Source organism: Lepidochelys kempii, chromosome 1 (genome assembly GCF_965140265.1).
Source record: "Lepidochelys kempii isolate rLepKem1 chromosome 1, rLepKem1.hap2, whole genome shotgun sequence".
In the NCBI taxonomy this organism is placed as follows: domain Eukaryota; kingdom Metazoa; phylum Chordata; order Testudines; family Cheloniidae; genus Lepidochelys; species Lepidochelys kempii.
The window spans coordinates 99206651-99232785 of record NC_133256.1 but is presented as its reverse complement, the minus strand read 5'-3'; the positions used below and the strand labels follow the sequence as shown (position 1 = coordinate 99232785).

Genomic DNA, 26135 nt, shown 5'->3' with positions numbered 1-26135 from the left:
ATACCCTTTCGCCGTCGATATAAGAGTACATGCTGAATAGAGAACAATGGCTGGTTGTTATGTTTATTTACCCTTACTACAAGCTGGGTTAACCTCTTCAAAACAGCTTTGCTAAGCCCGTTAACCACGCGGCCCATATGACCTGCAGCAGTATCTCTAATGTGATGCAAATCTGACTCGAGACCATATGCACAAGTTCTGCCGCATTGTGTCTTCGAAAACTCGACAAGTTTATTGCCGCCCAACCCGTCCCGGTCTTTACGTCTCCAGGAGGAAATGGGCTGAATAGCAAACACTTAAAAAAAGAAATCAAGAGTCTCGCAATACGCTATATTCACTTTTTAATGATTGTTGTACATTTATAGCGGGGGGGGGGGGAGCCCACACAGGGATTAAATGATTTTCATAACTACAGTTTCCACTATTTAATAATTATGCACGGGTTTGCCCTTCGGAAGAAGACTTCTACTTTGCCGCAAATACCATGGGGGCGGCGAAAGGCACAGCAAAACAGAAGCATTTGACCTGATTTTTGTTTCCTTTGTTATTTTAGAAGAGCTTGTTTTCCTCACAGCCCAGCTGTCGCTGCTGTCCGCCAGTGAAGTCATAATCCTGTCTTGTAGTCATTACTGTGATGTCACACCCAGCACGGTGACTTCACTCCAGGATCCAGCAGGACAAGCACGTTGGGCTGCACGGGCGCGAGCACTAATTGAGATCGTACACAGTCGTGGCAATTAGCAAGTCTGGCAAGACAAATGACGTCAGATCTGCGGAAATGTAAATGGAGTTCTGCTTAACTCTGATGTATTTACATTTTCCCGAACTACTATAGTCGTTCTTTAAAACGGCTTCTCTGCCCACATGGTGAGAGCTTCATTTAATAGATCATTTTTTCCTGATGGCTGTGGCAAGCGTAACAATGTTCTGTGCCTGCTTCAGTAATGGCATGTCTATCATACTCCCCTGGAAAGTAAAGGTTCCCTGGAAAACAGAAAATACAAACTTCATGAAAGAACCTTTAAAATGATAGGTTATTTTGCTTGGTTTTTTTTTTTTTAACATCCATCTGTAAAACAAGGAACTGATTCTTCTTGTATAGCCTTCAGAAAGAGCCAAGCTAAAGGGGGGGGGGGGAGGCGGGCGAGAGGGAGTTCAATGTGAAAAGGAGGAGGAAAAAAAACACACTTGATCACACTGTGGGGGAAAGAGAGTATGTATTTAACTCCCAATCTGAAAAACAGGCAGAGAGCAGAAAAGAGCCACATAGTGGGACAGGTGTATTTCAGGGCATGCTGCCAGTTAGCACAGACAATATGGATTGACATGGGAAAATAGCCCTTACCAGCTCTCACAGAAGCGGAAGCTTGGTACAAGACGACAAGCTAGCAGCACGGAATTGGGCCCCTTTTACAGAAGAGATCAGACCGTCCTCACTCATCACACAAAAGTGAGCTGCAGCAGCTAAGAGCCTTAGTTTACGTTCAGCAAGGCTTGAGATTGGAGAATTTCTCACTCATTATAGCACCATACCAATAATTCTTTCCCTGGCTCTGGCAAATAGTGATACCAACACTGAGCCCCCTTCACTTTTCATTTCACAAAGTGCAATGTAACAATCCTGTGCTCAGGTCTCACATTTCCCCATACCTAGAACTCAGAGCTGGTTACAAGCATGGGGGAGGCATTATTACCCTTTGGGGGAACTGAAACAGAGGTCTTGGCCCCTAGACTTTTTTTTTGGGGGGGGGGGGGGATCTCTTCCAGTTAGAGCGCCATAGGTAAAGACGGTTAGTTTTCAGGGCCTTGTGTTGCCTTTCCAGAGCTGCTGGCATTGTTCCTTTCTCCTTTTCCTCCTTTCCATAGGCCTAGCAGATTATGTCCATGTTCAGAGAATGGATTTCTAACAATGTAGAGCATGCTGTATTTGCCTATTGTGTACTACTGGAGAATTTACCAGACTATGGTCTGCACAGGATTGACCAAGAGTGTCTGAACAGTGATTCTCCCAGAGTCAGAACAGATTTTTGAGTAACTTTTCATTTTTATCGGTACTTAGCTCATGTTACACTTAGTGTTAACACAACAAATTAAAGGATGTAGCCCCTTCCCAGAAGATCTCACATGTAAAGGCTCTGGTCTTGCGTTGTGTAGTGGGCGGTGTGTGAATGTTGCTGCTGCATGCACTTGGAGCTCCACTGAAATTAATACAGGACCATGAACTCATTTTAGATTTTGACTAATGAGAGCCACACCAGGGAGGGGATAGAGTGAGGAAAGACATTTCTGTTTGGTTGTGTTTGGGGGCAGCCAGAGGAGTTGAGAGTGAAACAAACTACTGCATATTATTTTCTAGTTACAAGATACAGAGGGATAATGAAATTGAGAAATCCAGTAAGTCAAATGATAACATCTAACATTTTCCAAAAATGATTATGGAAATGCATTGTTCCAGTGGATCCCAGCCTCATACCTTTAACTCATTCAAGCAGTATTAAATTAAATTAAATATCTCATCAAATTAGGGCATAACAAAGCAAAATTTCATCCTTGGACACAGTCACTTATATAGTATATCATCCTTCTATAAGTCAACACAACCAATTTCTGAACTATTAGTCCAATTATTCTAGTCTATTCTATTCAGGGTTTAATATCCTGTACATTATCCTGGAATTTTAGCAGGATTTGGTGAATAATAGGCTGATGATATGACATCATCATTCAAATCAAGCAGAAATTCAGATGAAAAATGCTTCAAAAATGTCTTTACAAATTGCCTAGAGCTCTGTAGGCCCTGTGTAAATAATAAACAATCTATTAACAACATTGCAGTCACTTACAGCTTCATTATTAGCTATTTTTAAAAGAACATACTTAGATAACCATAACTTAAGTTTGTCAACTGTTGAAAGCAAGAATTAGAAATGAAGCAAACATTTTAAGATTTATAGTTTATTATTTAACTACTGGTTCAGCATAATGCTATGGAGTGGTTGGGGTACTAATTTATGCAAAATATATTTTTGTTAAATGAAAGCTTATGTTACAACTGTATCTATTTGGCTATAAGGGGTCAGTTTAATAATAGTTTGGAAAAAAGTCAGTGTTCCAAAGATTAATTCACATGTAGCATAACAGTGATAACTGGACTTATATTATGTGTTCTTTTAGAATGGACGAATTTAGTAAACAGCACGCTTGCCCTGTTATCACTAAAATAATAAGTTAGAGATTTAAAGAGGGAAAACAAGAAAACAGCACAGAGGCACATGAAAACATGACAGTGTGCAGTCCTCTCTATGTGCATAGGTAACTGATATATATCTATCAGAATTCTACACATACATCCAGAGGGAAATGTCTGTTTTTCCTACATGAAGCGGGAGCAGAGGCAAGCTGATTTCTTTGTTTATTCACTCTGAGGTTTAATTTCATCCTACTAATTTGCAATAGTGAGCTAAAATCCAGAAAAAGCAACCAGTTTGAATATATTCTATTCACCATAGCTCTTTCCACCTCCAGTTTTCTGCAGACCGGCAATACCAGTAATTATGGTATTACCCTACATTAGCCTTTCTAATTCCATTAGATGGAATTTGCCTTTAAAAAAAACCCAACCTTTTATTTTCCTTCACATTATAAAAAAATCTTGTCTTTATCTTAAACACCATTGACTTAGTTGAAGTTACACTACGGATTCATTTAGTCCCAGATCTGAATCTTCTTACTGGCAAATATTCCTAATAAGCTTGCATTTCTAGTCTGTACTTAGTTTTCTAGTAGTTAAAATGCTCTATCAGAATACAATTCTTAATCAACATTTTAGCAAGAATTGAAATATCCTTAAATCACTGGTGACAAGTGGGGCTTCAGATTGTTCGTGTTCTACGATACATTCCACACCCTCCACAGAGCCAGAATAAGCCATTCAGTCTTTCCCCAGTATCTGAGTGAGATAAGTTTATAATTTTTAGCATAAATAGATTCCAAAAGGTCACTTGGTGATAGTGCTGGGGAAACCTTTAAGGTTTGGAGATTCAGTGGAGCTGTCTCTTGGAATTTGAGCATTTCTCCTTTTTCCCCCCTTCAATAGCCTTTGGAGTCCTCTCTTTCTCTGCATCCCTCCGATAGCATGCCCTAGTCCCTTAGTCTCGCTCTTTCCATGAGCCTTTGCCCTCTCCTTTCCTGAAACCCTATGCTTGCTATCGTCACATTCCCTCATTTCCACAACCCTGCAATAGGATTCTTCCTTCTTGCCCAATGCATGATGTATCCTATTGCAGGGCTCAGCAATATTTCTGCTGAGCTACCTCTACACTCAAATTATGGATGCATCTGGGCATGGGATACTTGATGTCAGCAGCAATAAGATCAAAGAATTGCTGGGACAAGTAACAGGATCTTCTAAAATTAGGGAGCAAATCTTCAGTTGGTGAGGTGTGGGGGCAACCATAGGGTGGAAGCCATAGCATCTTAGAAGGACGGAGTGGGGGACTACAGTAGCAGTTACAGTTGTGTGATGGGTTACAGCCACAGGCTTTTTGAAGAGTGGGTGTGTCACTGGGAGCCCAAGAACTATTAGTTTACAATATATACTATAGTTTTGTTTAAACAATTCATACAGATGAGACACCAGTTCTAGGCACAAGGAACTCAAGCCATATGGTGACATCCTCTGGCGATTTCATGTGTTTGTTTCATATTCAGTGCACATAGTCTTAAAAATTCAGGGCCTAATTCTCCTCTCACACCTGTGAAGATAATGGAGTTACACTAGTAAAACTGAGCAGAGAGGAGAACAAGGCCTTCAGGTGCATGCTTACAAAACGCATATCTGTACATCGCTTGCACTTTGTCAGGGACAGAACTACAGCCATGCTGGGCAGGCTTACTACTGCTATATCATTCCTGGTGAGCATGGTGATGTATAGATGGATAAGTCAAGGTCCCTAGCCTGAAAGGATTACAATGCAAGGGCCAGACTGTATGTTTTAACATTGCCCTGAATGCAATGATTGCAACCGTTGGTAGACTTTACACGGGCTGTGTGAGAAGAGGGAGAAGGATGAAGAGACTCCTGGCTCCTTCCTCCTACTGATCACCCAGGCAAGGGACAAGTCATAATCTCACCCTACATGTGTTCAGAATTCCTGCACACATCACAACAGGGACCTTGGACTCGCCATAAGATCACAGAAACTAGGACCTAAAAAAGTGAGCCCAACTGCATGTAAGGCAAACGTGATACAATTTCAGTTCCAGTGTGTAGAGAAAGTCTATTGTTTTCTTTCAGGAGGTAAATCATTCTCTTTCTCTTTTTTCCTATTTCTAAGCAGCTAACAGACATTTTCTGGTTGCTTTCACAAGCGTGGCAGCTTTTCTGCTTCCATACTTGTGCAAGCTTCATAGTTTTTATTGTTCTCCCTTAGTCCCTGTTTATAAATTTCCTTTGTCTTATACATTTTTCCACTGGAAATTCACTAACATTTTCACCTTCCTTCTCTGAAATTAACTGCCATGTTCTTACTGATGCATAGGTCAAAAGTGGTGATGTTACACTTCCATTTTATCTATCAGAAAACGTCCCATCACAGGTGGTGCTGTTTTGGCACAACACCCAACACATGCCTGGTCCAACACTTTCCATTTGCCGATTCCATGTACTAGACTTGCTCACATCACCACTCTTCTGGGCCCACTTAGGAGAGTCTGTATGCAGTGTAGAGAAGTGCTGTGAAACATAGTTTTGTCAGCTCTGAAGCCTTTTGGGTGTGGAGCTAGGGAAGCAACAATGCTGGCAGGTCTGACACGGGATTTTCCCCACTGGCAAGCTGGGAAGGCAACACAGACTATTCCTGCTTGCAGCATCAGAACTGGTGTCTGGGTCAGAACTGGCTGGTGTTGTGCTACTTTTCTGCCAGTCACAGAACATCACTGACTCCCCATTCAGGCACTTTAGCTAGGCTGATTTAAGGCCTGACCCTTTAAGGTGCTGAGAGTCAGATGCAAAGTGCTGGGCACCCTCAATTCTCATTGACTTCCATGGTATTTTAGGACACTGAACATCTTGGATTGGGCTCTCAGCAAAATGGCTCACTTCCTTGGCTCACTCCCATGCCTTTGTCCCCTTTTCCTCAGCTCTCCCTGCTCTATAATCTGGGAGTCAACCCAGGATTTCCTGATGATCCAAATCTCACTTTTGGAGAGTTGATGTGATTCTTTAAGCAGAAGTGATATTTAATAACACCCGTGGAAAGCAGAGAGTGCCTAAAGCTTCAGTAAATTAGTCCCCAGAATATTTCCCATACATTTTACACTGGAATAGGGGGAAGGAAAAGAAAAAGAAAAAAACCAAGACAAAACAGAGAAGTAGGGTCATGCTCATTCTGCCAAGGTCAGATCATGAATGATTGTGAAATGATGGCCCTATGAAAGCACATCATAAACAAATATCCTATTTCTTTCCAGAGTATTTAAACATGGGTGTATTTTACAGGATTACCCAAAAGTCTTATGGCCAGATGTAGGAGAAATGTGGTTGGCTACAAATTTTAGGTAGGGTCATATGACCTTTTTGGACTTTCCTTCACTGTGTCCATTTCAAACAATACCGTATACATTTCATTTTCATTACCAAAACCTCTCATTAGAGTAACAACATTCTGAATGTCCTAAAGGTGTGGTATTACAAAGAGTGGGACCCAGTCTGCACCCAGCAGCTTCTACCAAGTCAAAGCTGCAGGAGCTCCTCATCCTGCCTGGGTTGACCAGCTGTGAAAGCAGATCTTGGGGGAGGGGTAGCATGTGTTCCCCTTCCCAAAGGCAGAGTCTCTGACTCTGCTCAGCCTGAGTGCCACATGTGGCATTCAGGCACTGGGAAGTATCAGGGAGCAGAGTATAGGCAGCTCTTCCTTGATGTCCCACTCACAGGGAGTGGAGGCAGTTTGTCCCTAACAGACTAACAGCTGGGGAAAGACTGCGTGGCCCTCCATGTCTCAAAGATCTTTCCCTTGCTGACAGGTCTATAACAACTCAGACAGAGAGAGAAGGGGGGCGACTTGGTTACTCCCCTCTCTCCCTGCCTACCGGAGCTGCACAGAGGTTGACGTAATTGTTAAGTCCTCTGCAGCTCCAGCTGCAGGGGGGATGGATGAGGTTATTGATACATACAGGGCTGCGTGGATGGGAACAGGGAGATTATTTAGTTGGCGTCCCTGTCTCCTGAGAAGCTCCACAACTCATGCCTGCAAAGCAGGTATATTCCCCTCCTCACATCCTTATACCTCAGTTCAGTGTTCCTAGACTGCAATGGGAATAGCCTGCACTACAGAGCCTGTTGGAGCTTATGTGCCCCATCCCATTCTGTAAACTGGGCCTACATTTGGGCCCAATGAATTTATAATGAAATTTCAGATTCTCTCAAATAGATAAAATGTTTTAAAAAACAACAGTAATTTGTGTGTCAAGTGTGTAGTGGCGAATGGGATCCTAGTAGATCTACTTTGTATTCAACACTAGCCCAAAGTGACTAGGAGGATGGAGTGCAGGGTACACTCAGCAGGTACCAAGAGGAAACAAAGCTGGAAAGGAATTTTTAAAAAGAGAGACTAATTGTCGCAAGTTCTCAGAGGAGACCAACAAAAATGATAAGGTTTGGAAAATAACGACTGTGAAAAAAAGAATTGAGCATGGTGAGTCTAAAATAATACAGTGACAGACTACGAATAGGCAGAGGGATATTATAAAGAGGACAGAGAGCAATTATTCTCACTACTCGCTGTCAAAACAAAAAGGAACAAAATTTTTGCAGCAGGGGGACAATTTAAATGACATTTTAGGAAAACCTAATGGAATAAAGCGTCAAGATCCAGTGGAGTTGCCATCAAAGATATTCAGGACTCAACTTTACAACACATCAGTTTGGGTTTATGTTTGTTCTTATTAGGACAGAGGACCCATTTCATTATGCCATTCATGGAGACATAGACCTGAGCTGATATCATTGGTTTCTGAAAAAGAATAATGTGCAAATGGTAGGACACTATGACCGTCTGTGGTTCTTGAACGCTGGTACAGTGGCTTCTGGATATTCTGTCCCAATATGTCTTCCTCAAAGATTTTCTTAACTTGTGACAAACGAAATATATGGAGCAGCATAAAGAGATCCAGTGTTGGTCCATTGTGGTCCAAGACTAAAAGATTTCCTGATAGAAGACTTTAGTCTTATGCTATTGGGGAAGTGAAAGTTTTCTTCTCTACCACAATAGCATCTAAGAAGTTTTACCTTATGAAATACTTTGGTTTGGTAAATAGCTTGGTAAATTCAGATTTCCACCTTACGGAAACATCATAAAAAATTTCTTACTGTCAGAAATACTCTATCCTTTTTTGCAGGTTAGTTTGACTGGACTCAGATTGGATTGCCATTCTGTTGAGAGCAAATCTGTACCTGGAGGGGACAAAAATCCTCTGTGGTTCAGTTTCAATCAATTTTGCTTCTTGAGGTCCTAGAGCAACTTTGGAAACTAACTGTGAGTTGGACCTATTTCCCTCATGGAAAATAAAACCAGTCAGGCAGATACTGGGTCTGGTAATCAATGCTTACCTTAAGAAGGATGGTAAAATGTCACCTTCCATCAAATAAGTCTTCATTAGACCTCTGCTCAAGAAATCCTACCTTGAACTCTGATCTTGTTAATTATTCCTGGCCTCTAAACTGCTGTTTTTACAAGGTTATTGAGAAGGTAGTGCAGGACAGTTCTCATATAATCCAGAGTCTTCACGCTTCCTTGATCTCTCTCAAACAACTGAGGTATGATACAGAGACCCTACAATGGACTTGGTGGCCTTCCTCAGTGACGGTATCCATGCTGACTCCTTTAAATATGCCAGCAATGTTTTGTTGACTGGACTATGGCAGGGATGGACAGGATTGCATGTGAGCGGTTCCATTCCATTTTTTCCCACAGAAAGATACCAGAAGGTGGTGTTGCACAATTGCTCATGCACACTGAGACCTCTCATACAGTATGTGGTGTTCTAAAGGGGTTTATTCTTTCAATTCTCTTGTTCTACATGTACCCTTGGATAAGATAATTAAACAGTTTGGGCAAGATGATTTAGTTGGGGCTGGTCCTGCTTTGAGTAGGGGGCTGGACTAGAGGACTCCTGAGGTCTCTTCCAACCTTAATCTTCTATGATTCCAAGACTATCAGTATGCAGACATCTTGCAGCTGTGTGTGTCTTTCACTTAACCCAGATAGTGTGGTATTTTATTTCCTTTTACCTAATTGAGACAAGAGATTGAGGCTTGGAGGAATGTGATTTGGGACTAATGCCAATCCAGATAACATAGAGTCCTAATTGTTTGGAGGTATGTGGGATAGTGACTGGCCCCATTACTGAAGGGGTTTGCTCATGCTTTGTTAACAAGATTTGCAATTTAGGGATACTCCCTGATCTCTGAGAGCATATGGCTTAGGTGGCCAGAAGTTCTTTTTTCATCTGCATTTGGTCTTTTCATGATTATCCATGCCTTTGTGACCACCCATCTGGATTACTGTAATGCTCTTGATATGAGGGATGCTACTGAAAACCACTCTCAAGCTACGGCAGGTACAGAACATGGAGATCTGCTTTCCTAAGCTGTAGCAAGCATATAACACATCAACTCCAATTATTGTACTGGTTTTCTCTCTGGTTACAAATGAAATTCAAGTTGTTTCTATTGATCATCAAAGTCCTAAATTGTGTTTTGGGAACCAGCTTCCTGAAAAACTGTCTTTTCCACTATCTACTGTCTAGATCATTAATCAGCAGATGAGCTCTGGCTAATGGCCCCTAGGTTTGATGTCCTCTTTGTCTCTTCTGTAAGGTACTTCGTGCAAAGGCTTCAATCACAATGGAGCTAGGGGATAGGCCTTTGACAAAAACCTGTAGAAAAACTAAACATGGCTTCTGGCCTGTCTAGTTGGGAAAAAAATTGCCCTGTACCACATGGAAAAAAAACTGTCCACACCCAACAGGAAGCAAAATAATTATTCTTTGTGTGTGTGTACAGCATAGTCTGGGCCACCATGTCAGAGAAGTTCAGGACTTCAGGAATACCCTACTATGAACCAGGTCAAGTGGGACCCAGGTATGGGGTGTTACTGGGTCCTGCTGAATAAGGTCTTGGCTTAAGTATAGAAGGAGTCTTATATGAACTCTGCACACCAAGATCACTTTGGCCAGTTCAGGGTAACTAGGATGAAAGCAGTTTTGTGACCTTCAGTTTTCTTTAGGACACTCCAATTAGTGGAAGAAGATAAAATTGCAAGCCAGGGGAAAGTTCCATGAAATGCTTCCTAAAGGGGAACACCTGGTACTACATTTTGTTGCAAATGGGTATATGATGGGGACTCCCCAATTCTTGCTGAAAGGCTTCTGCCTTTAGGACAATTCTTCTAGAATACTCTTTTATTGTTTTAGCCAGTCTGCTGTATAGTTAAGGTGACCTGGACCCAATATGGCCCAAGTAAGAGGATGATGATCTCTTCTCTCTACACATCATCTCTACTCAGATGAATAAAATTAAAGGAACAGATTTCCCTAGCAGCATTATATTTTTCATGGTCTAGGTACACAAATACTGCTGAGCAGATGGACTTTATAAAAGATGTGCTTCCCTCGGATTAGCCTTCTGAACACTAAGAAGGTTAATTTCTCTCTCTCTTTGGGCCTGTGTGTTAGCTCCTCACCCTGACAGGGTCACATCTGAGGAAACATGTAGTTAGTCCAGGATTTGGAGCATTTATCGTCTTCCCCCATCATTCATTATGAGACCCTGTAAGTTGAACAAAGCTCCCATACTGCTTGGGTAACCCAGTCCAGAGACCGTGAGAGAGTAAACCTGTTGTCGAAATAAGTAATTATGTAAGATCCTTTCAATGGAGGGCTGACTGTGAACACGCTCAGGCAGACTAAATGGAGAAGTGCTGAACTGGAAATATCAGCTAGCCAATGCAAACCTTGTGTACTTCTGACGGGAAGGAAAGTAGGTGATGTGTAAGCAGGCATAGTCAAGTCTAGGATATTCCTGATCCATTGCTAGTTGAAAGATTCCATTTTAATCCTCTAAGGTTTTATGAAATTGTTCACTCACTTCCAAATCCTAAAAGAAAAAGAAAAAGGTCTGATATCTCCTTCTCTGAGGCCACAAAGAATGTGGAATAAATCCATCAAAGTCTGTTTGCCTGGGCCTGGGAACACTGTTCCCAACCCCACAAACTGTTACCCAGTTTACAGAGAAAGGAAGGGAAGACCACTGTTCTGGGAAGGGGAAGAAGCAGGAGGATATTAAGAGGACACCCACAGGAAACTATGGAAAAAGACCCAGGAATTCAAAAAGATAACTTCCCACTGGGATTAAGAAAAAATCCTTCGGCAAAGTCCATGGAGGGAAAAAGTTGACTGCCTGAAACCTTTGCTCCTCTGCTGAGGGGCTCAGGAGAATGGCTTGGGTTTACTTCCAGGTACAGAAACGAAAGAAACGAGCACTCCTTTTTCCAAAAACTGGAACTATGCTTATGCTTGTCAGGGAACCTCCTGACTACAAACAGGTGATTTTTCCTGCAGAAAAGGTTTTAGGATTATTTTCAGAGAAGTCAACACTGAAGTTGCCCGACAGGCCAGGTACCCTTGAATCAGGTTTTCTTCTAAAAACCCCTTTTCAAAGGGAAAAGTTATCATAATGAGCTGGGACAAGGCCCTTGCCCCTTTTCACTGATGACTCTCTACAGCTTAGTAAGTCACTAAAGACTAGCTGAGGGAGTTTGGGAAAGCTTGAGATGGTCCTGGTCAATATCTTTCAGTTTACAAAAAGATGAAGTTTCCTGTTCCTCTCTTCCCAGCAGAGTATTTACAATGAACCCCCCAATCCAAATCTATCCAGGATTCTTGGGTAGGTTTTTTTCTTAACTCCTTTCTGGGAAGGCAGGAACTGGCAGCTATCAAATAACTAACCTGGATGCACAAGATATACAGAATACACAGATGCTAGAAACAGTGAGGCACTCAAATAGAATATTTGTAGAGACAGACCTCCTTTTCTTATCCAAAGTATCCTTTAAACTGATGTTGGACTCTTTGGGTACATCTACGGTGCAATTAAAAACCCGTGACTGACCCATGCCAGCTGATTCAGGCTAAGGGGCTGTTTAACTGCAGTGTTGACATTTGGGCCCAGGCTGCAGCTTGTATTAGCCTCCCTGTGCTTTAGCCCCAGGGCTTCAGTGACAGGAGGGAAAAGGATCAAGATCCACAGAGGGCCTGCTTGGGGACAGAAGGGGCAAGCAAATCATTTGTACGAGCTCCCAGAGCTCTCATGAGCTTCTGCAGGCTCTTCGCCTGCTTTGCAGTTCAGACCTTTCTGCCTCACACCTACCCTAACTGTGCACAGGATTGGTCATACCAGTGTGGAGTCAGCATATGCAGGAATAACAAGCTAATGTGCCCCTTACCGCTGCATAACAAAAGTTCACAATTTTCCCCCAAATAGTCTTTTCTATGGGAGGAAATCCACCAGTTATGCTATAGCACACTTCTTTGATCTCTCTTCTGAATAACAGCTACTTTTGTTAATAATATTGACTATATTTTATGTGAAAAATCCACACCCCTGAGCAACGCAGTTAAACCGACCTGACCCCCGGTGTAGACCGTGCTGCGTTGACTGGAGACCTCGCTACCAACTCTAGGGGAGGTGGAGTACCTAAGCCAGCGGGAGAATCCCTCCCGTCGGCTCAGGTAGTGTCTCACTGAAGCGCTAGAGCTGCCCTGCTGCAGCGTCGTAAGTATAGACAAGCCCAGAATGAAGGAAGAGCTTGGGGGCAGTGTTTCCTGACTACACACACACATTGGCACAGGTGCTAAGGAGCCCTCTCCCAGAACAACAGCCCCTTGGGAAGGCAGTGGGAGCCAGATGCTACAGACAGACAGAATCCTTACTGAGGGCTGGATCCCACTCCCACTGCAATAAGGGGAAAGACACTAACTGACCTCAAGGGGAGTTGGGGCACTCCCAATTACAAGTCCTAGCATGAAGATTGTTTCTAAGATACAGTAGCCTGGGTTCAGACTTTTCTAAACAAAGACTGTTATGACAGGGCCTTTGTGAGCAATTCCCTTGCAGACCAGATACTGTGTAAATAAAAGGATTCCAGGAAGGACCACAAAAGCTACTACATAGTTTGCCAAATCACTTGAGTTCACATATCATTCAGATGCCAAAGGCCTGCTAAGAATATTATCCATACATAGCACCATATATATCATTCTTTCAGCTTAGCCCGGTGGAGCCTAAAGGACTCAACCAAAGTTACAGTTTTGAACTGTGAATTACTAATCCTAACTTTAAATTTTGCTTAATTTACATGTGATTTTTGAGGCAATATTTAGCTCTTTCTTTTCTGTTGACCAATCAGGTTCCTTTAAAATATTTACAACTTATTATTTATGTAAAAACTTAATTACACTTTTATTTTATCTTTTTGCACTCCATTTGTCATTTTTGCTTGATATCAGATTTAAAAACCCAACTCAGGCGACTGGTAAAGACCCTTACAGAAATGATATTGTACCTAATATAATACTTTAAACTCAGATTGCACAAGAATACTCAATCTGAATATATTTTAAAACTAATTTACTATTTGTATTATATATAAACAACAAAAAGATACTTTGGTTTTTAAAGTACTTTTGGGTCAAATTTATCAGTCATGTAATGGTGGAGTAAGTTGCATTTTGGCTGAGAAAATGAGGGTACACGGTAAAGTGTAATGTAGTTACATTAAAAGGAGAGCTGTTTTTTCTTATACCCTATTAATAGCTTTTCCTGCTACCTTCAGCTTGCTTTTTTGGAGTGTAAGTTATTCATTTTGTAAGCCATGTGGACCAATTTCTGTCCTCATTTAATTTAGATTTGTATCACTTTATTATCTCCATTTACTGCAGTGGAGCTACTCCAGATTTAAACCAGAGTGAGAGCAAAATCTGGCCTACTAAATGCCACATAAGTGCAAGATACACTATCTTGCTTCTTGAACCCAGTCTATGATCAAGATCTATTTTATGCCACTTTTAGATTTTCATGGGGTTGTACCTGAATTTAGTCCCAAGAATCATACGTTACAGCAATTGTACAATGCACTTCTCTTTGAAAAATTACTGAAGCTGTATTATAGTAATACTTTGTTTTCATACAGCACTTTTCATCTGCAGATCTCAAAGCCCTTTACAAAGAATGGTGATTTAGTTCAACAATGTCCAAATCAGACACAAACAATAAAGTACAAACACAAATGACACACCAGGTGGAGGTCCAGTTTTTGGATCAGTGGTGTATATATTGTGTTAGTCATTCCCTTTTTTCATTACCAATGCATAGGCCCCAATCCTGCTACTATTAAAAAGTTAATGAAAGTTTTGTCGTTGGCTTCAGTGCAAACAGGACCATGCCCATAATGTTATTCCAAATAATTTGGGAAGCAGAATCTTTTTTTCTCCCTAGGGACTATAGGAGTGTCTAAAATACCCTAGAGTCCACCTGTGATCCTAATTCTTACTAACCTCTGTTCTCAAATGCAGGGACCACTATGTCAAACCATTTTAGTCTCCAAGATATAGTAGTCTGATTTCAGCCTTTTCTCAAACAAAGATTACTATGACTGTTGTATCTGTCAAACTGTGATAAATTATGAGAGCTGATTATTGTATTTTAATGCAAACTATTGTTGACTAAGGGCATCAAACTTTGAAACCAATTAACAACAAACTGTGATCCTAGAGGTTGAAGACCAATAATTTATCTGTGAGCAACCTAGCCACTCAAATCCCTTGCATTTATTTTTTCCAGGCTTTCAATTTTGATTAATAACATAACAAAAAACATGCAAGACTGAACAGTATGAACCAAAGCTATATTTTTGGACCTACTGACATGCAAGTTCTAATTTAATAAAATAAAAAGAAAAGCAGGAGTGGTGTTTCACTATCTGCATATTAGGATTTCTAAAAGCAATATATGGAATATTTCTTATTAGATGGGATGGGAAGAGTTATTATTGTAATTTTAACATCTCTCTAGGACACACAGCGTGAGATCCCTCCTGTGAGACACCTTTGCTTTGAAAAAATTAAGTAATCAGATCGTTCAGGCTTTTCTTGGCTACACATTTATAATACAGCCATAGAAACTCAGTGAAGAACTTTGCAGGAAACATTGCACACAGAAATCTATTTACTAATTTTTTTTTTATGAAAAAGTAGTAGTATATAAATGTTAAGAATTCCAGCCAAGTCACAAAATAACTTGCTTATCCAGGGGTGGTGGGTTTGTTTGTCTGTTTTTTGGATAGATCTTTATTCACAAAACATGTAGAAATGTGGAAACTGGTTAGTAAAGCAGCAAATCTTTATTTGCCAAAGAGTTATAGAAGCTTCTAATCTAACTAGAAAGCACTTGTTACAATAAAACTTTCATAAAGTGCTGATCTAATCAAGAAACCAGCATTCTGGGGACAAAGTGCCATTAAAATAACACGTTTAAAACAAATTAGAAAAGTAATGCTTCCATAATGCAGGATCTTTAAATGCCATATCTGTAAGGTTTTTGTAATTTTATGCTACGAATACTGTAAATTACCATATATCCCTCACCAGTTATACAACTTACAGGTGTACTCTTTTGACAGGGTTTTGAAATTAAATTTATATGGGCTCATGAGGTACAAGGTATAAACATAAACAAATATTCTATTGAGTCTGTCCTTTGAATGTTTATTATGTATCTGCTTATTTCCCTGAAAAAACCCACCACTGGCATTGTGTATACCCAGCAAAATGCATTTGTAAGATATGTAGCGTGTATGAATCAGAAAAATGTGAAAAATCATGCATGCATGTTCTCTCTCTGTTACTTACATTAAGCATAGACATAAGGGGAACAGAACAAAGAGACACAGGAAGATAACATATGATGGTGACCTGAAACAATTATCCAGGCTGGCACCCAAATATCATAGTGATGGACATGTTAGTAGATACCGTAGACAGTGAAGGGCAGACCAGTAACTGTATTATAATAATAAATTATTATTCTAATAGCCTTATTCTGAAATGTAGGTATAAATGAATCACAAATCTGCTCTGATCTTTCTAGAATGTCTAATATGCAATCTTTCCTGCATTAGAAATGTGTGCAAACGGGGAAGATCTAACTTCCAATGTATATCCACACATCATAAAGTAAAGGAATTTATTGGGAATATTTATACACTACCAGTAAAAAGTACAGATCTGTACATAGTCTTGCGTCCTCAGCTTTACTACAGAAGATTTTTTTACTTATAATTATGATTATTTTTCACTTACATTTTGTACAAACACACTTCAGGCATTTCAGTTTGTGTGCAACTAAATGTTGGGAACATCAAAACTCCCCAGGCTTTTTAACATGATCAGGTTTGGCTGTAACTAAGATAAACATACTTAGCTGCAACTTTTTTCTTTCAAAAAGAGGCAAACTGGATTATAGCAAATAACCTTTAAGATAATTAACTGACAATGCTGCAACTAGCATAAAATCTTCCTTCAGGCGACCCCTAATTTAAGTATTACTGGCACAAAGTGGAGACAGATTGTGCATCACCACCGCAATATTTACATAGCAGAAACCCACAGAGCAGGAAACGTGAGACTCAATGATGCACTAAATTAGGAACAATCATATTCTAGTGTTAATTTGCTTTCCACTCTATCCAAATCTCAGGTCCAGAAATTGGTACAAATACATGGAAAACATTCCCACTTTTAATTATTAAGAGCCACATTTGGCAAACAGTTATGCACATAAGTAACTTTATTCACACATGTAAGCAATTGCAGAATTGGACCCCCATAACTAAATACATTGTATCAGATATTTTTTAAAAATAAAGAATTTCAAATCTATTAATTTCTTCCCACAAGTAATACCAAAGCAAGCAGGATGTATTTTTTTCTTCCATGCTACCTGTCCTTTGATTGCAAATTATTTTCATATGACAATATCATCATGATTTTTGTGAAATAATTTAAGAGTATTTTTAATTTTCTAAGCAGCAAATAATTTTATTTAAAGGATAAAAGTTAAGACAGGCAGGAAAATAAAGAAAGTGTATTTGTAAATGTATTTGAGAAGTTCCATATTTATTGTGAATTTTCTAGCTTTATGCTGCCCTGACATACATTTTGCTAATAAAATCATAAGTTACTATATACTTTTTATTGTAAAAACAAACACTCCCCACTACATGCTTCAATTTTTCCTCAAATTTGAATATTACTCTAACTGGTATTCTATATGTGGTATTAATAAAATATTTACCTTTCCTAATCGCTGATGGTCTTCAAAAGCAGAAATCAGTTCTTGTGCCCACTTTATTTTTTCAGGGCTTGGAGAGAACTGTTCCTGGACAACAGCAATTTGGTTAGGGTGAATCACCTGCTTACCTACAAAGAAGATTAATAACACTAGAATCATGCATCAACAAACAGATGTTCAACAAAATGTTCCAACCACTTGAGGCTGTTAAACGCCTCATAGACTTTATGTTAAATAACTAATTATTTGACTAGATTTCTTGTATTATTAAACTGAATAACAATCTTTTGCTAGATACTATATGAACAAATAGAACTAAAACAGAAGCTGTATTTGTTACCATTCAAAAAATACAATTCTTTCCTTCCATTTCAATCCATACATCTTCCTTTTGTCATTACAGGTGTAAGTGTTAGACAAATCTTGTCAATAACAATTTAAGTATAATATATATCTTTACATTCTAGCTGTATAAATAATAGCATCAGAAACTGACAATTACTGTTTTATTGAAAAATTAAACAACCTGAAAATGATATTTAAACAACAAAACAAGCTATATTTCATTGATAGCTTTTTTAATTCTACAAAAGGATTAGTCCCTACATTCCCATAATTTGTTTAGCAACTAAAAAATATTCAAAATTCTTCCCCCGCCTTAATGATTAGTTAGTTACTGCTGGTGCATAACACTTTTCTTTTTGTTATTTGTTATATTAGTGAACTTAAAAGTACCTAGAGGCTTAGATGGACATCTTTTTATCCTTTCTTGCATAAATATATATAAAAATATAATAAAAAGAAATCATATTTTCCCTGTTAATTTTAGTATAGATTTTCATATTTGCTTGCTGAGTCAAGTATTAAGTTTTAATTCATACTGTATATGCTTACATTAAACAATGTCTATATTATTTGTTTTACATTTTTTAAAATAGCATTTTACATTCTTAATTTTTTCAAAAGGAATTTTCACATGGTGGTGTGATTTTGCATGGTTTTTATTCAAATTATTTTAAAATGTTCATTATAAAGCAATTATACTGTAATATCCCTGTTTACTTAAATGTTCATGGTGGAGACTTTAATTTTCTTTTACATCAAATAAGTATAGTTACCAATTCGGGGACTGATCCTGCAAACCCTTAGTCAAATGAATAGTCCTTCCTCACAGAAGTGGTCCCATGTTACTCACATGCACAGAACCACTCAAGATTGGAATCTCTCACGTGAGTAAGGGCTGCTCAGTCAGACTACCTGTGTCCATAAATACTATTCAGGGCCCTAAACCTGTGTCAGGATCCCCCGCACCATCTGGTATCCAACTGATCCAATGGGACTCTGGATGAGTGCAGAGGTCCATGCTAGTGGATCTCAGTGAAGGATCAGGGCACATGTAAGTAAAAGTTTGTGGTTTTGGTTCCTAACTGTGTTTTTCCAGGTAGAAAAGCTATTTTTTAAAATTCCTATTTAAACTAAAAGTTGGATACATTGTATATAAATAAATTATTTAATGTAATAATTCATATGTATTACTATGGAAATTAAGCATTCATTTTTAAATGATTTAACAATTCGAAAAAAATATTTGCAATCATCAGCAATATAATATAAAATTTAGTTGTACATAAAAATACATTTGTGAACCAATTTAGCTGAAGACGTATTTTATAAACAACTAAGAATTGTTCAGAATTATCACATTTGTTAGAAGAATTTGCCATAGAAGCTCAATTTTATTTTATTTCCTGTTACACAATCCTTTATTTACAATCCTCAGGGCATCCACATATTCAGGTTCTGATACTCCAATCCACTACAGAAAAAAATAATTTAAAATTGTAGTTTAAAACTTTAAATACTTTAAGGACTATTTTGTTAGAAAGAAATTAAATGAACAGAAAATTTCTTTTGCTAATATATTTAATATTAATTGTATTTAAAGAGAATTTTTAATGAAATCAAAAGATAGCAATAAGTGAGTAAATTACTATTATTCTTGGTTTTAATTTGCTTTATTTTTAATAGTTAAACTGGTAATTCTGAAATTGAAGATTGTGTACATAATTCATAGTGATGCCTACAAAGCTTAATGAAAATATCTTTCCTGAAAATTATGTATGTAAAATTATAACAAAGACTTAAATTACAATTAAAAAAATCAAAAGCTCAATATACATTATTTTTTAAAAGGCAACTGCATTTCTGTATTAAAATTAATTTTTAAAAATGTATTTATAGTGAAAATCTGCAATTTGTTTAGCATTCCCATTGGAGAACAGATTATAGAAAATATAATGTAGCATTTGTTTTGTGGCCTGAGTTGCCTTTTGTCACATCTTATGTATCCAAACAACTGTATAATAGACTTTAATGCCATGCAGGAATGAAGCAAATATTTTAAACTGAACTGTTGTTATTGACGAGTTACTGAGAGGGTGCAAAATTGGAAGACATTAAAATTTATGACCATGAAATCCTTTTTACAGTACCACTTGATATATTGTGCTTTAAATCAATACCTGTCAAGTCTTTAGGTAACTATATGATGGTGTCATTTTTGTCTTCTACAAAAGACTGCAAAAAGAGAGAGGAAAACCTATAGTGTTTCATATTTATATCTAGCTTCTCAGCATGTAGCACTGCAGTAGCTATAATGACTAAGTCAGCTGTTAAAGCTTTATTCCCAGGTTTACTTATTTTTGGATACAAACTTTCCGAAAGCTGATGACCATTTATATAGACAATGCATTGATTTAAAGCCCGTATTTTATGGTACTGTAAAACATATGCTGCTGTAAAAGTAAACCTATTTTAAAATAATCTACACTGGCTAAATGATGATTGAAAACATTCAGTACATACATGCACATTTATTGCAGAAACAATAGGCTGCTTACAATGTCTAATTTAAAAGAAAATGAGAAGAAAACGTAGATACTATGGTGGTGATGGTCCGATAAGCATTTAAATAAATAGAAAAACCATTTTATATTGAGTAATTATATATCTGAGATGTGCACACTATTTAAACTTCAATAAACATATTTTGATTACTTTACATTAAGGGTTACAATTCACTGCAGGCCTATGTAAATATATACAACTTTGTTGAGTATTCTGGAGTTGCATCAGTTTAGGAAGACAGCGAATTTGGCCCGATAAGTCCCAAATAAGTACTGTATCTATTTTCTGTGTATCTTGCCAATTAATTGATTAATCATTACTTTAGCTGTGTAAAAGATTTAGCTCATTTTAGTCACATCTGTTGTCTTCAGTGGCATTAGTTGTGAGTAAAACTAGCAGGATTTGACCCAAAAAACTTTAAAATACAAGATAAGTATTCAGAACTTCTATTAACGTAATAACATCAAGATTTTATTACCACACTACTAGACAGCTTTATGAAATAAGGGGGTCATTAAGCAAAAATGATCCACAGCCTTCTGCCCAGTGGAAGATCATGGACTATGACTTCACATCTGATTGGACTATTTATCAGATTATATGCTGGGACATTCTATTTTTTGAGATTTCCTGATTCTAGCCACGGAGAGGCACAGGGAAAAGGCAAAAGCTGCGAGTTCATGTTAATGAGCTCACCCCTTCTGCAAATCTTTAAATCTAATATAGAAAGTCCAAAGACCCTCCACGGCTGAGTTAGGAATGAACTGCCCTTGACACCCTGAATTGTCAGATGTAGCCTTTCTACTTATGCCATATCTGAGTCTAACAACTTCAGTCACATTTTTGTATTTTTAAATGATTTGCAGCTAGGTACTGCCAATTCCACTCTTACCTCTCCAAAACCCCACCATACTGATGTCAGATGACTTCCTATATACAATCAGTTGGACCCAAATGTCATCAACGTTAGTGATGGCCACATTTTTCTAATTTATACTCTAAATAAAATGGCCTAATTTTCAAAGATGCTTAGCACCTGCAACACCAACGGACTTCAACAAGAGCTGCAGATGCTCAAGACCTTTAAAAAAGAGGTTATTTTATTTAGGTGCCTAAATTAGAAAATATTGGCCTGTGTGTCTTAGCCTTCAGCAGGTGGTGAAGTCAAAGAGCCCTGTCATATTCCTTTTGACTTGAGCAGAAATAGCATTGGGCCCTGAAAGTCCACAGGGACATAAATAATATTCCATAGCTCTGGTACAGTTACAATTTTGTCTCTGAATCTAGATTCAGATTTTGCAAGTACTGTACCAGGTTCAACAGGGAATAGGGCAGAATCTGTCCTGAAGAGAGTCTAGAATTACTATTAATTAAATGAAAGACAGGGTGGGGGAGGTAATATTTTTTATTGGAACCAACTTCTGCTGGTGAAAGAGACAAACTTTTGAGTTTACACAAAGCTTTTCTTCAGTCATTCTATGTTGTTTTTAACATCAAAGTGTGAAACGTTTAGACTAACTTTAATTTTCATTTGATATTTTTGTTCAGATAATGAAAGTAATTTGAAGTACCATATGCCATTACTTTTACTTTGAAAAGTGTCGTCTCTTGTTATATCACTACCTCAGGATATATTCTTTCAATAATGAATAGCTAACACATATACAACTGTCTTGACTCTAACTTGAATTATAATTTTTGAGAGAAATCATTTAAAGTGTTAGTACTAATTTCTAGAATTCTAGAATGTATAGCAAATGGTACATTTCTATTGCAAAAGCACCATCTTTTGGTTGCTGCGATGTCTCACTGGTAATAGTCAGTAATGTGGTATACCAATTACTGGATAACCATCAGTGTCACAGGACTCTGTTGCAAGGAGCCTGTTGGTCTTGCCGTCTGCCAGTACCTGTAGGTGTCACCAGGTGCACAAACACTTACTGGGAGGGGAGCCAGAATATGGAAAATCAAATCAAAGAAAACAACATGACAATAACTTTCACATATGAATTAGCATATCTGGGAAAAGGAGGGTTATCCACTTTTTCACCATATCAATAAATAAATAAATACATTTAAAAATATTAGCAATTGTTTAAAAATACAAAAAAGTAATAAAAAAATAAACCGTTCATCACAAAGCACAATATCACATCTCACTTGAACTGTCTGTCAGGAAGAATCACATACTATACATCTTATACCCAGGCTTCCCTTACAAAAATAGTGATATACTTGATGTGATTTTGGAAAAGCAGCCTCTGATTTTGCAGTCTGAATTTTTTATCTGCAATTTTAAAAGCATAAGTAATTGGGGATGCATTTGACAGCACTGACTGATCAACAATTGCTCTGTGAACACAAACTAGTTTGCAGTCTAAGTGATATAAAATGTGCCTATATTTTGTAAGGAAAATGCATAATTTTTGTAGACATTGTCACATAACCATACCAGTGAATCCCATTAGGGCACCCTCTCTTGACTGCCTACGGAGCCCATCTTCATCTTGGAAATCAATGTACACAAGGTCTATAGCTTGTAGGCCAAAAGCCTTTGCTGTGACAATAATTTTTTGCCTGGCGTATAGAATATCATGAGTTTCTTTACTACTTGTAGCACCTAAGAAAACAATGAATAGAAAGAAGTTAACTTTGTTTTTAAAATCTTCTCATTTGAAACTTTTTTAACATAAAACAAAATTTCTTTGTGTTCTTGTTTACATCATTAAAAAAAAAAAGAAAATAATTGAGGGATACAAAGGTTAACTGACCAAATGTTGTAAAGAGATAATTTAAATAGTTTAGTTGGGAAAACATTAAGCTCATCCAGAAAAAATATTTTCTTCGTGTCTTAGTTTCTGAAATTTAGGGTATGATTTGGTTCAAATAATAGATCCTGAGATTGAAGTCAATGGGAATGTTGGCTGAGGAAGGGCTGCAGGAATCCACCTTCAGTAATCATTTGCTTCTATTACTTATTGCAATGGCACTGAAAAGCATTACACCAAGAAAAACATTACACAGATGGATATACTGTGTACAAGGAAATGGTTAAAAACATCACACTAGGAACAGAATTGCACTTTCCTTGGTTGCGATTCTTGTCACAACCGATGTCCTAAGCCAAATGTTTAAGCTTTGGATTGGAAAATTTGAAAAATTATGGCAGATGACTTTTGAGAGGGGCCAAAAGCATTCACAAGAATTCACGAGTCCACAGTCTATCAGATAAAAACATTCTCACATGAATCCTGGTGTGAAAAAATAATAATCTGTTCTCTTTTCCTTAGGATGACTGTCCAGATATGGATTATCAATTTGTATAGAATAACTTCTTGTTAATTGTTACATTAGAATATGTATATACTTCATTAAGAAACTGATACTTCTGAACTGTACTTGTTGCCTTTAAGGAGTTTATAGCTGAATCAGATTAAAAAGAGGCTTTTAGCAGATAATGTCTCTGTTAAGCAAATAATTTACAAAAGGGATTTTGAAATATTTCTGGTTTTGGAGGAATGGCATTATCAGTGTAACACAGGTCTACGAGGAGATATGACTGTTTTGACCTAGGAAATGTTTATAATAAATTTATTAAAGCAAAACTTAACAAGGAAGTATTGTGAATGATATCAAAATACATTTCATTGTAAATAACGTTAAAAACAGACATATGAAAATTTAACTTGAAATATGGTTCTTAAGAGAATATACAGATAGTTGGTCATATGAGTATTACAGTTTAAAATAAGTGTAGTGATTCAACAGGTTTATTTTTTATTTTAGCTACAGTGTGACAAGAAGAATAGGGAAAAGCCAGTGTTTTGTAAGTCATCATTTTATCAAGCTCTGAATTGCAAAATACCAATGACATAATTTACATTAATAAAAATTATGCAGAAAGATGGGGAAATGTACCAATATAAGTAAGTGCAGAATCATACGTTTAGAGTTCTTTAGTTATTGCAGTCAAAACAAGTGGATAAAATACCATCAGTATTCTCAACTACAGATGTCATACAGTAACATTTATAATAAACAAACAGGTCAGAACCTATGCTGGCTCGAAAATCCTCTCCTCCAAAGACTACTGCATCCAAATGAAGGCCAACTTGGGATCCTATGCTTAATGTTTCTTCACAGACTGCCTTCAAATAAGAACACAACATGAATTTGGAATGCAGGGATAACAGAGACATGTTACACAAACTCATCTTATTGTCAAAATCTGGAACTCTTTCAGCTAAAATTGCTCCTACTAAACAAAGTACTGTCACTATTGTACTGCACAGAATGTCTTAAAATGACCCATAGCAGAATCTAAAACAATATGTGTGCATATGAATATATACACTGCAGCTACAGCATGCAATACTGGATTTCCTACTCTTTTTTCCCCCGTTAAATATGAATGAGCTTACCATAATGCCATGGATACCACTGTGCTTGGCACTTTAGAAATACATGTAATTACAGTAAACCAAGTACTTATTAAATACTGTCCAAAATAAGCACATGCACTTTACCTCAGTAGTTTATGCTTTGGCATGTAATGATTTTGCATCAGAAACAAAGACCAGAATATCTTTTATTAAATAAATAATAGTTGGATGTTTCAACATGTCGTGAATTCCTTACTGGAAGAATTCCTTACTGGAGAATTTAAAATCTTTAATATGGTCAAATACAACTAAAAGATAGGTACAGAAAGTCAAAAGTGCAACAAGTAGTGCAGAGGTATATTAATGTAAAAACAAGCAGCACTTAAAGGTATTATATATAAAGAAATGCATGCCAACATTATTACTATTTTATATAAGAAGATTTTGATATTATTAGTCTTGAAACATACGGTATGCCTAGAGAGACAGATGTAATTACAACTTGTACTACTGGGCATCCATATGGGAGAGCTGGTGGGATAAGAAATTATTATGATTATACAGTATACTTTAAGCAGCAACTCTCCTGTCAACACCAAGAACTACAGTATTTATTAAGAATTCTTCTACAAAATATCACAGTGAAAAAATTCTAAAAATTTTTAAAATTTAAAATCAGATCTCTCTCTGGGTACTGACACTGAACATGAATGTGTGCATCTAGTAAAGTTGTAAATTATGTTCCAAGATATATTTAAGATCCGCAGTAAGAATAAATGTTTTTGCTTTATATACACATATAGACAATGAGGCCTCTCAACAGTTCTTGAAACACCTCAAATGTACAAGTCCTGAATTACTCGGACACTTTTCTCTGAAGCTTTAGGAGAATAATATTGCATTTCCAGTTAGTGCATTTGATTTTCCATTTCATGATCATTGGTATCTGTCCCCTGTAGAAACACAGGCTGGATACTGAGACTGGGGCCCATTTGTATTTCGTGAGCATCAGGTCAGTCAATGTGTAAAGAATATTTAGGAAGCTTTATAAAGAAACAATCTTTATACAAGGCAGAGGAAAAAATACATTTTGAGCTTAAGGGAACCTGAGAATAAAAAAAATCAGGGGTTCAGGCATTGGGTAGCTTAGAGCTTCAGCGACACTTCCAAGCGCAGAACACACCCCTATGAACACAAATATGAAAAACGATTATTTGTTCTCAGAGCTATAATACGAAATTTGGAAGTATTTTATGAAGAGAATCCATTATAAAAACACCATGATACTACCACTGAAATGATGAAAAGATTATTTATAAATACAGGCTTATACAAAGTCAACTATGATAGTTACTAAATAGTCAATTTTACAACAACAATTTGAGCTCTCCAGATCATTTCAAAGCATATCTCATATTTTAAAACCAATTAAATGTAAA

The 26135-nt window shown here is 37.5% G+C and overlaps 1 protein-coding gene and 1 long non-coding RNA gene across 2 annotated transcripts in view; one reads left to right on the top strand and one right to left on the bottom strand.

The window, feature by feature from the left end:
* Positions 1-324: 324 nt before the first annotated feature.
* CLYBL (citramalyl-CoA lyase) overlaps positions 325-26135 on the bottom strand; it is a 230801-nt gene continuing 204990 nt past the window's right edge. Inside the window, exons 6-9 of the mRNA XM_073348633.1 lie at positions 24369-24462; positions 22767-22934; positions 17411-17535; positions 325-984 (exon numbers count right to left, since the gene is read on the bottom strand). Of these exons, the coding sequence (XP_073204734.1) occupies positions 889-984; positions 17411-17535; positions 22767-22934; positions 24369-24462 (483 nt within the window). The 3' untranslated portion in view covers positions 325-888. The remainder of the gene's footprint in view (positions 985-17410; positions 17536-22766; positions 22935-24368; positions 24463-26135) is intronic.
* Positions 18463-26135, top strand: part of LOC140913033 (uncharacterized) — a 30326-nt gene continuing 22653 nt past the window's right edge. Inside the window, exon 1 of the long non-coding RNA XR_012159447.1 lies at positions 18463-18803. This is a non-coding gene — a long non-coding RNA (uncharacterized lncRNA). The remainder of the gene's footprint in view (positions 18804-26135) is intronic.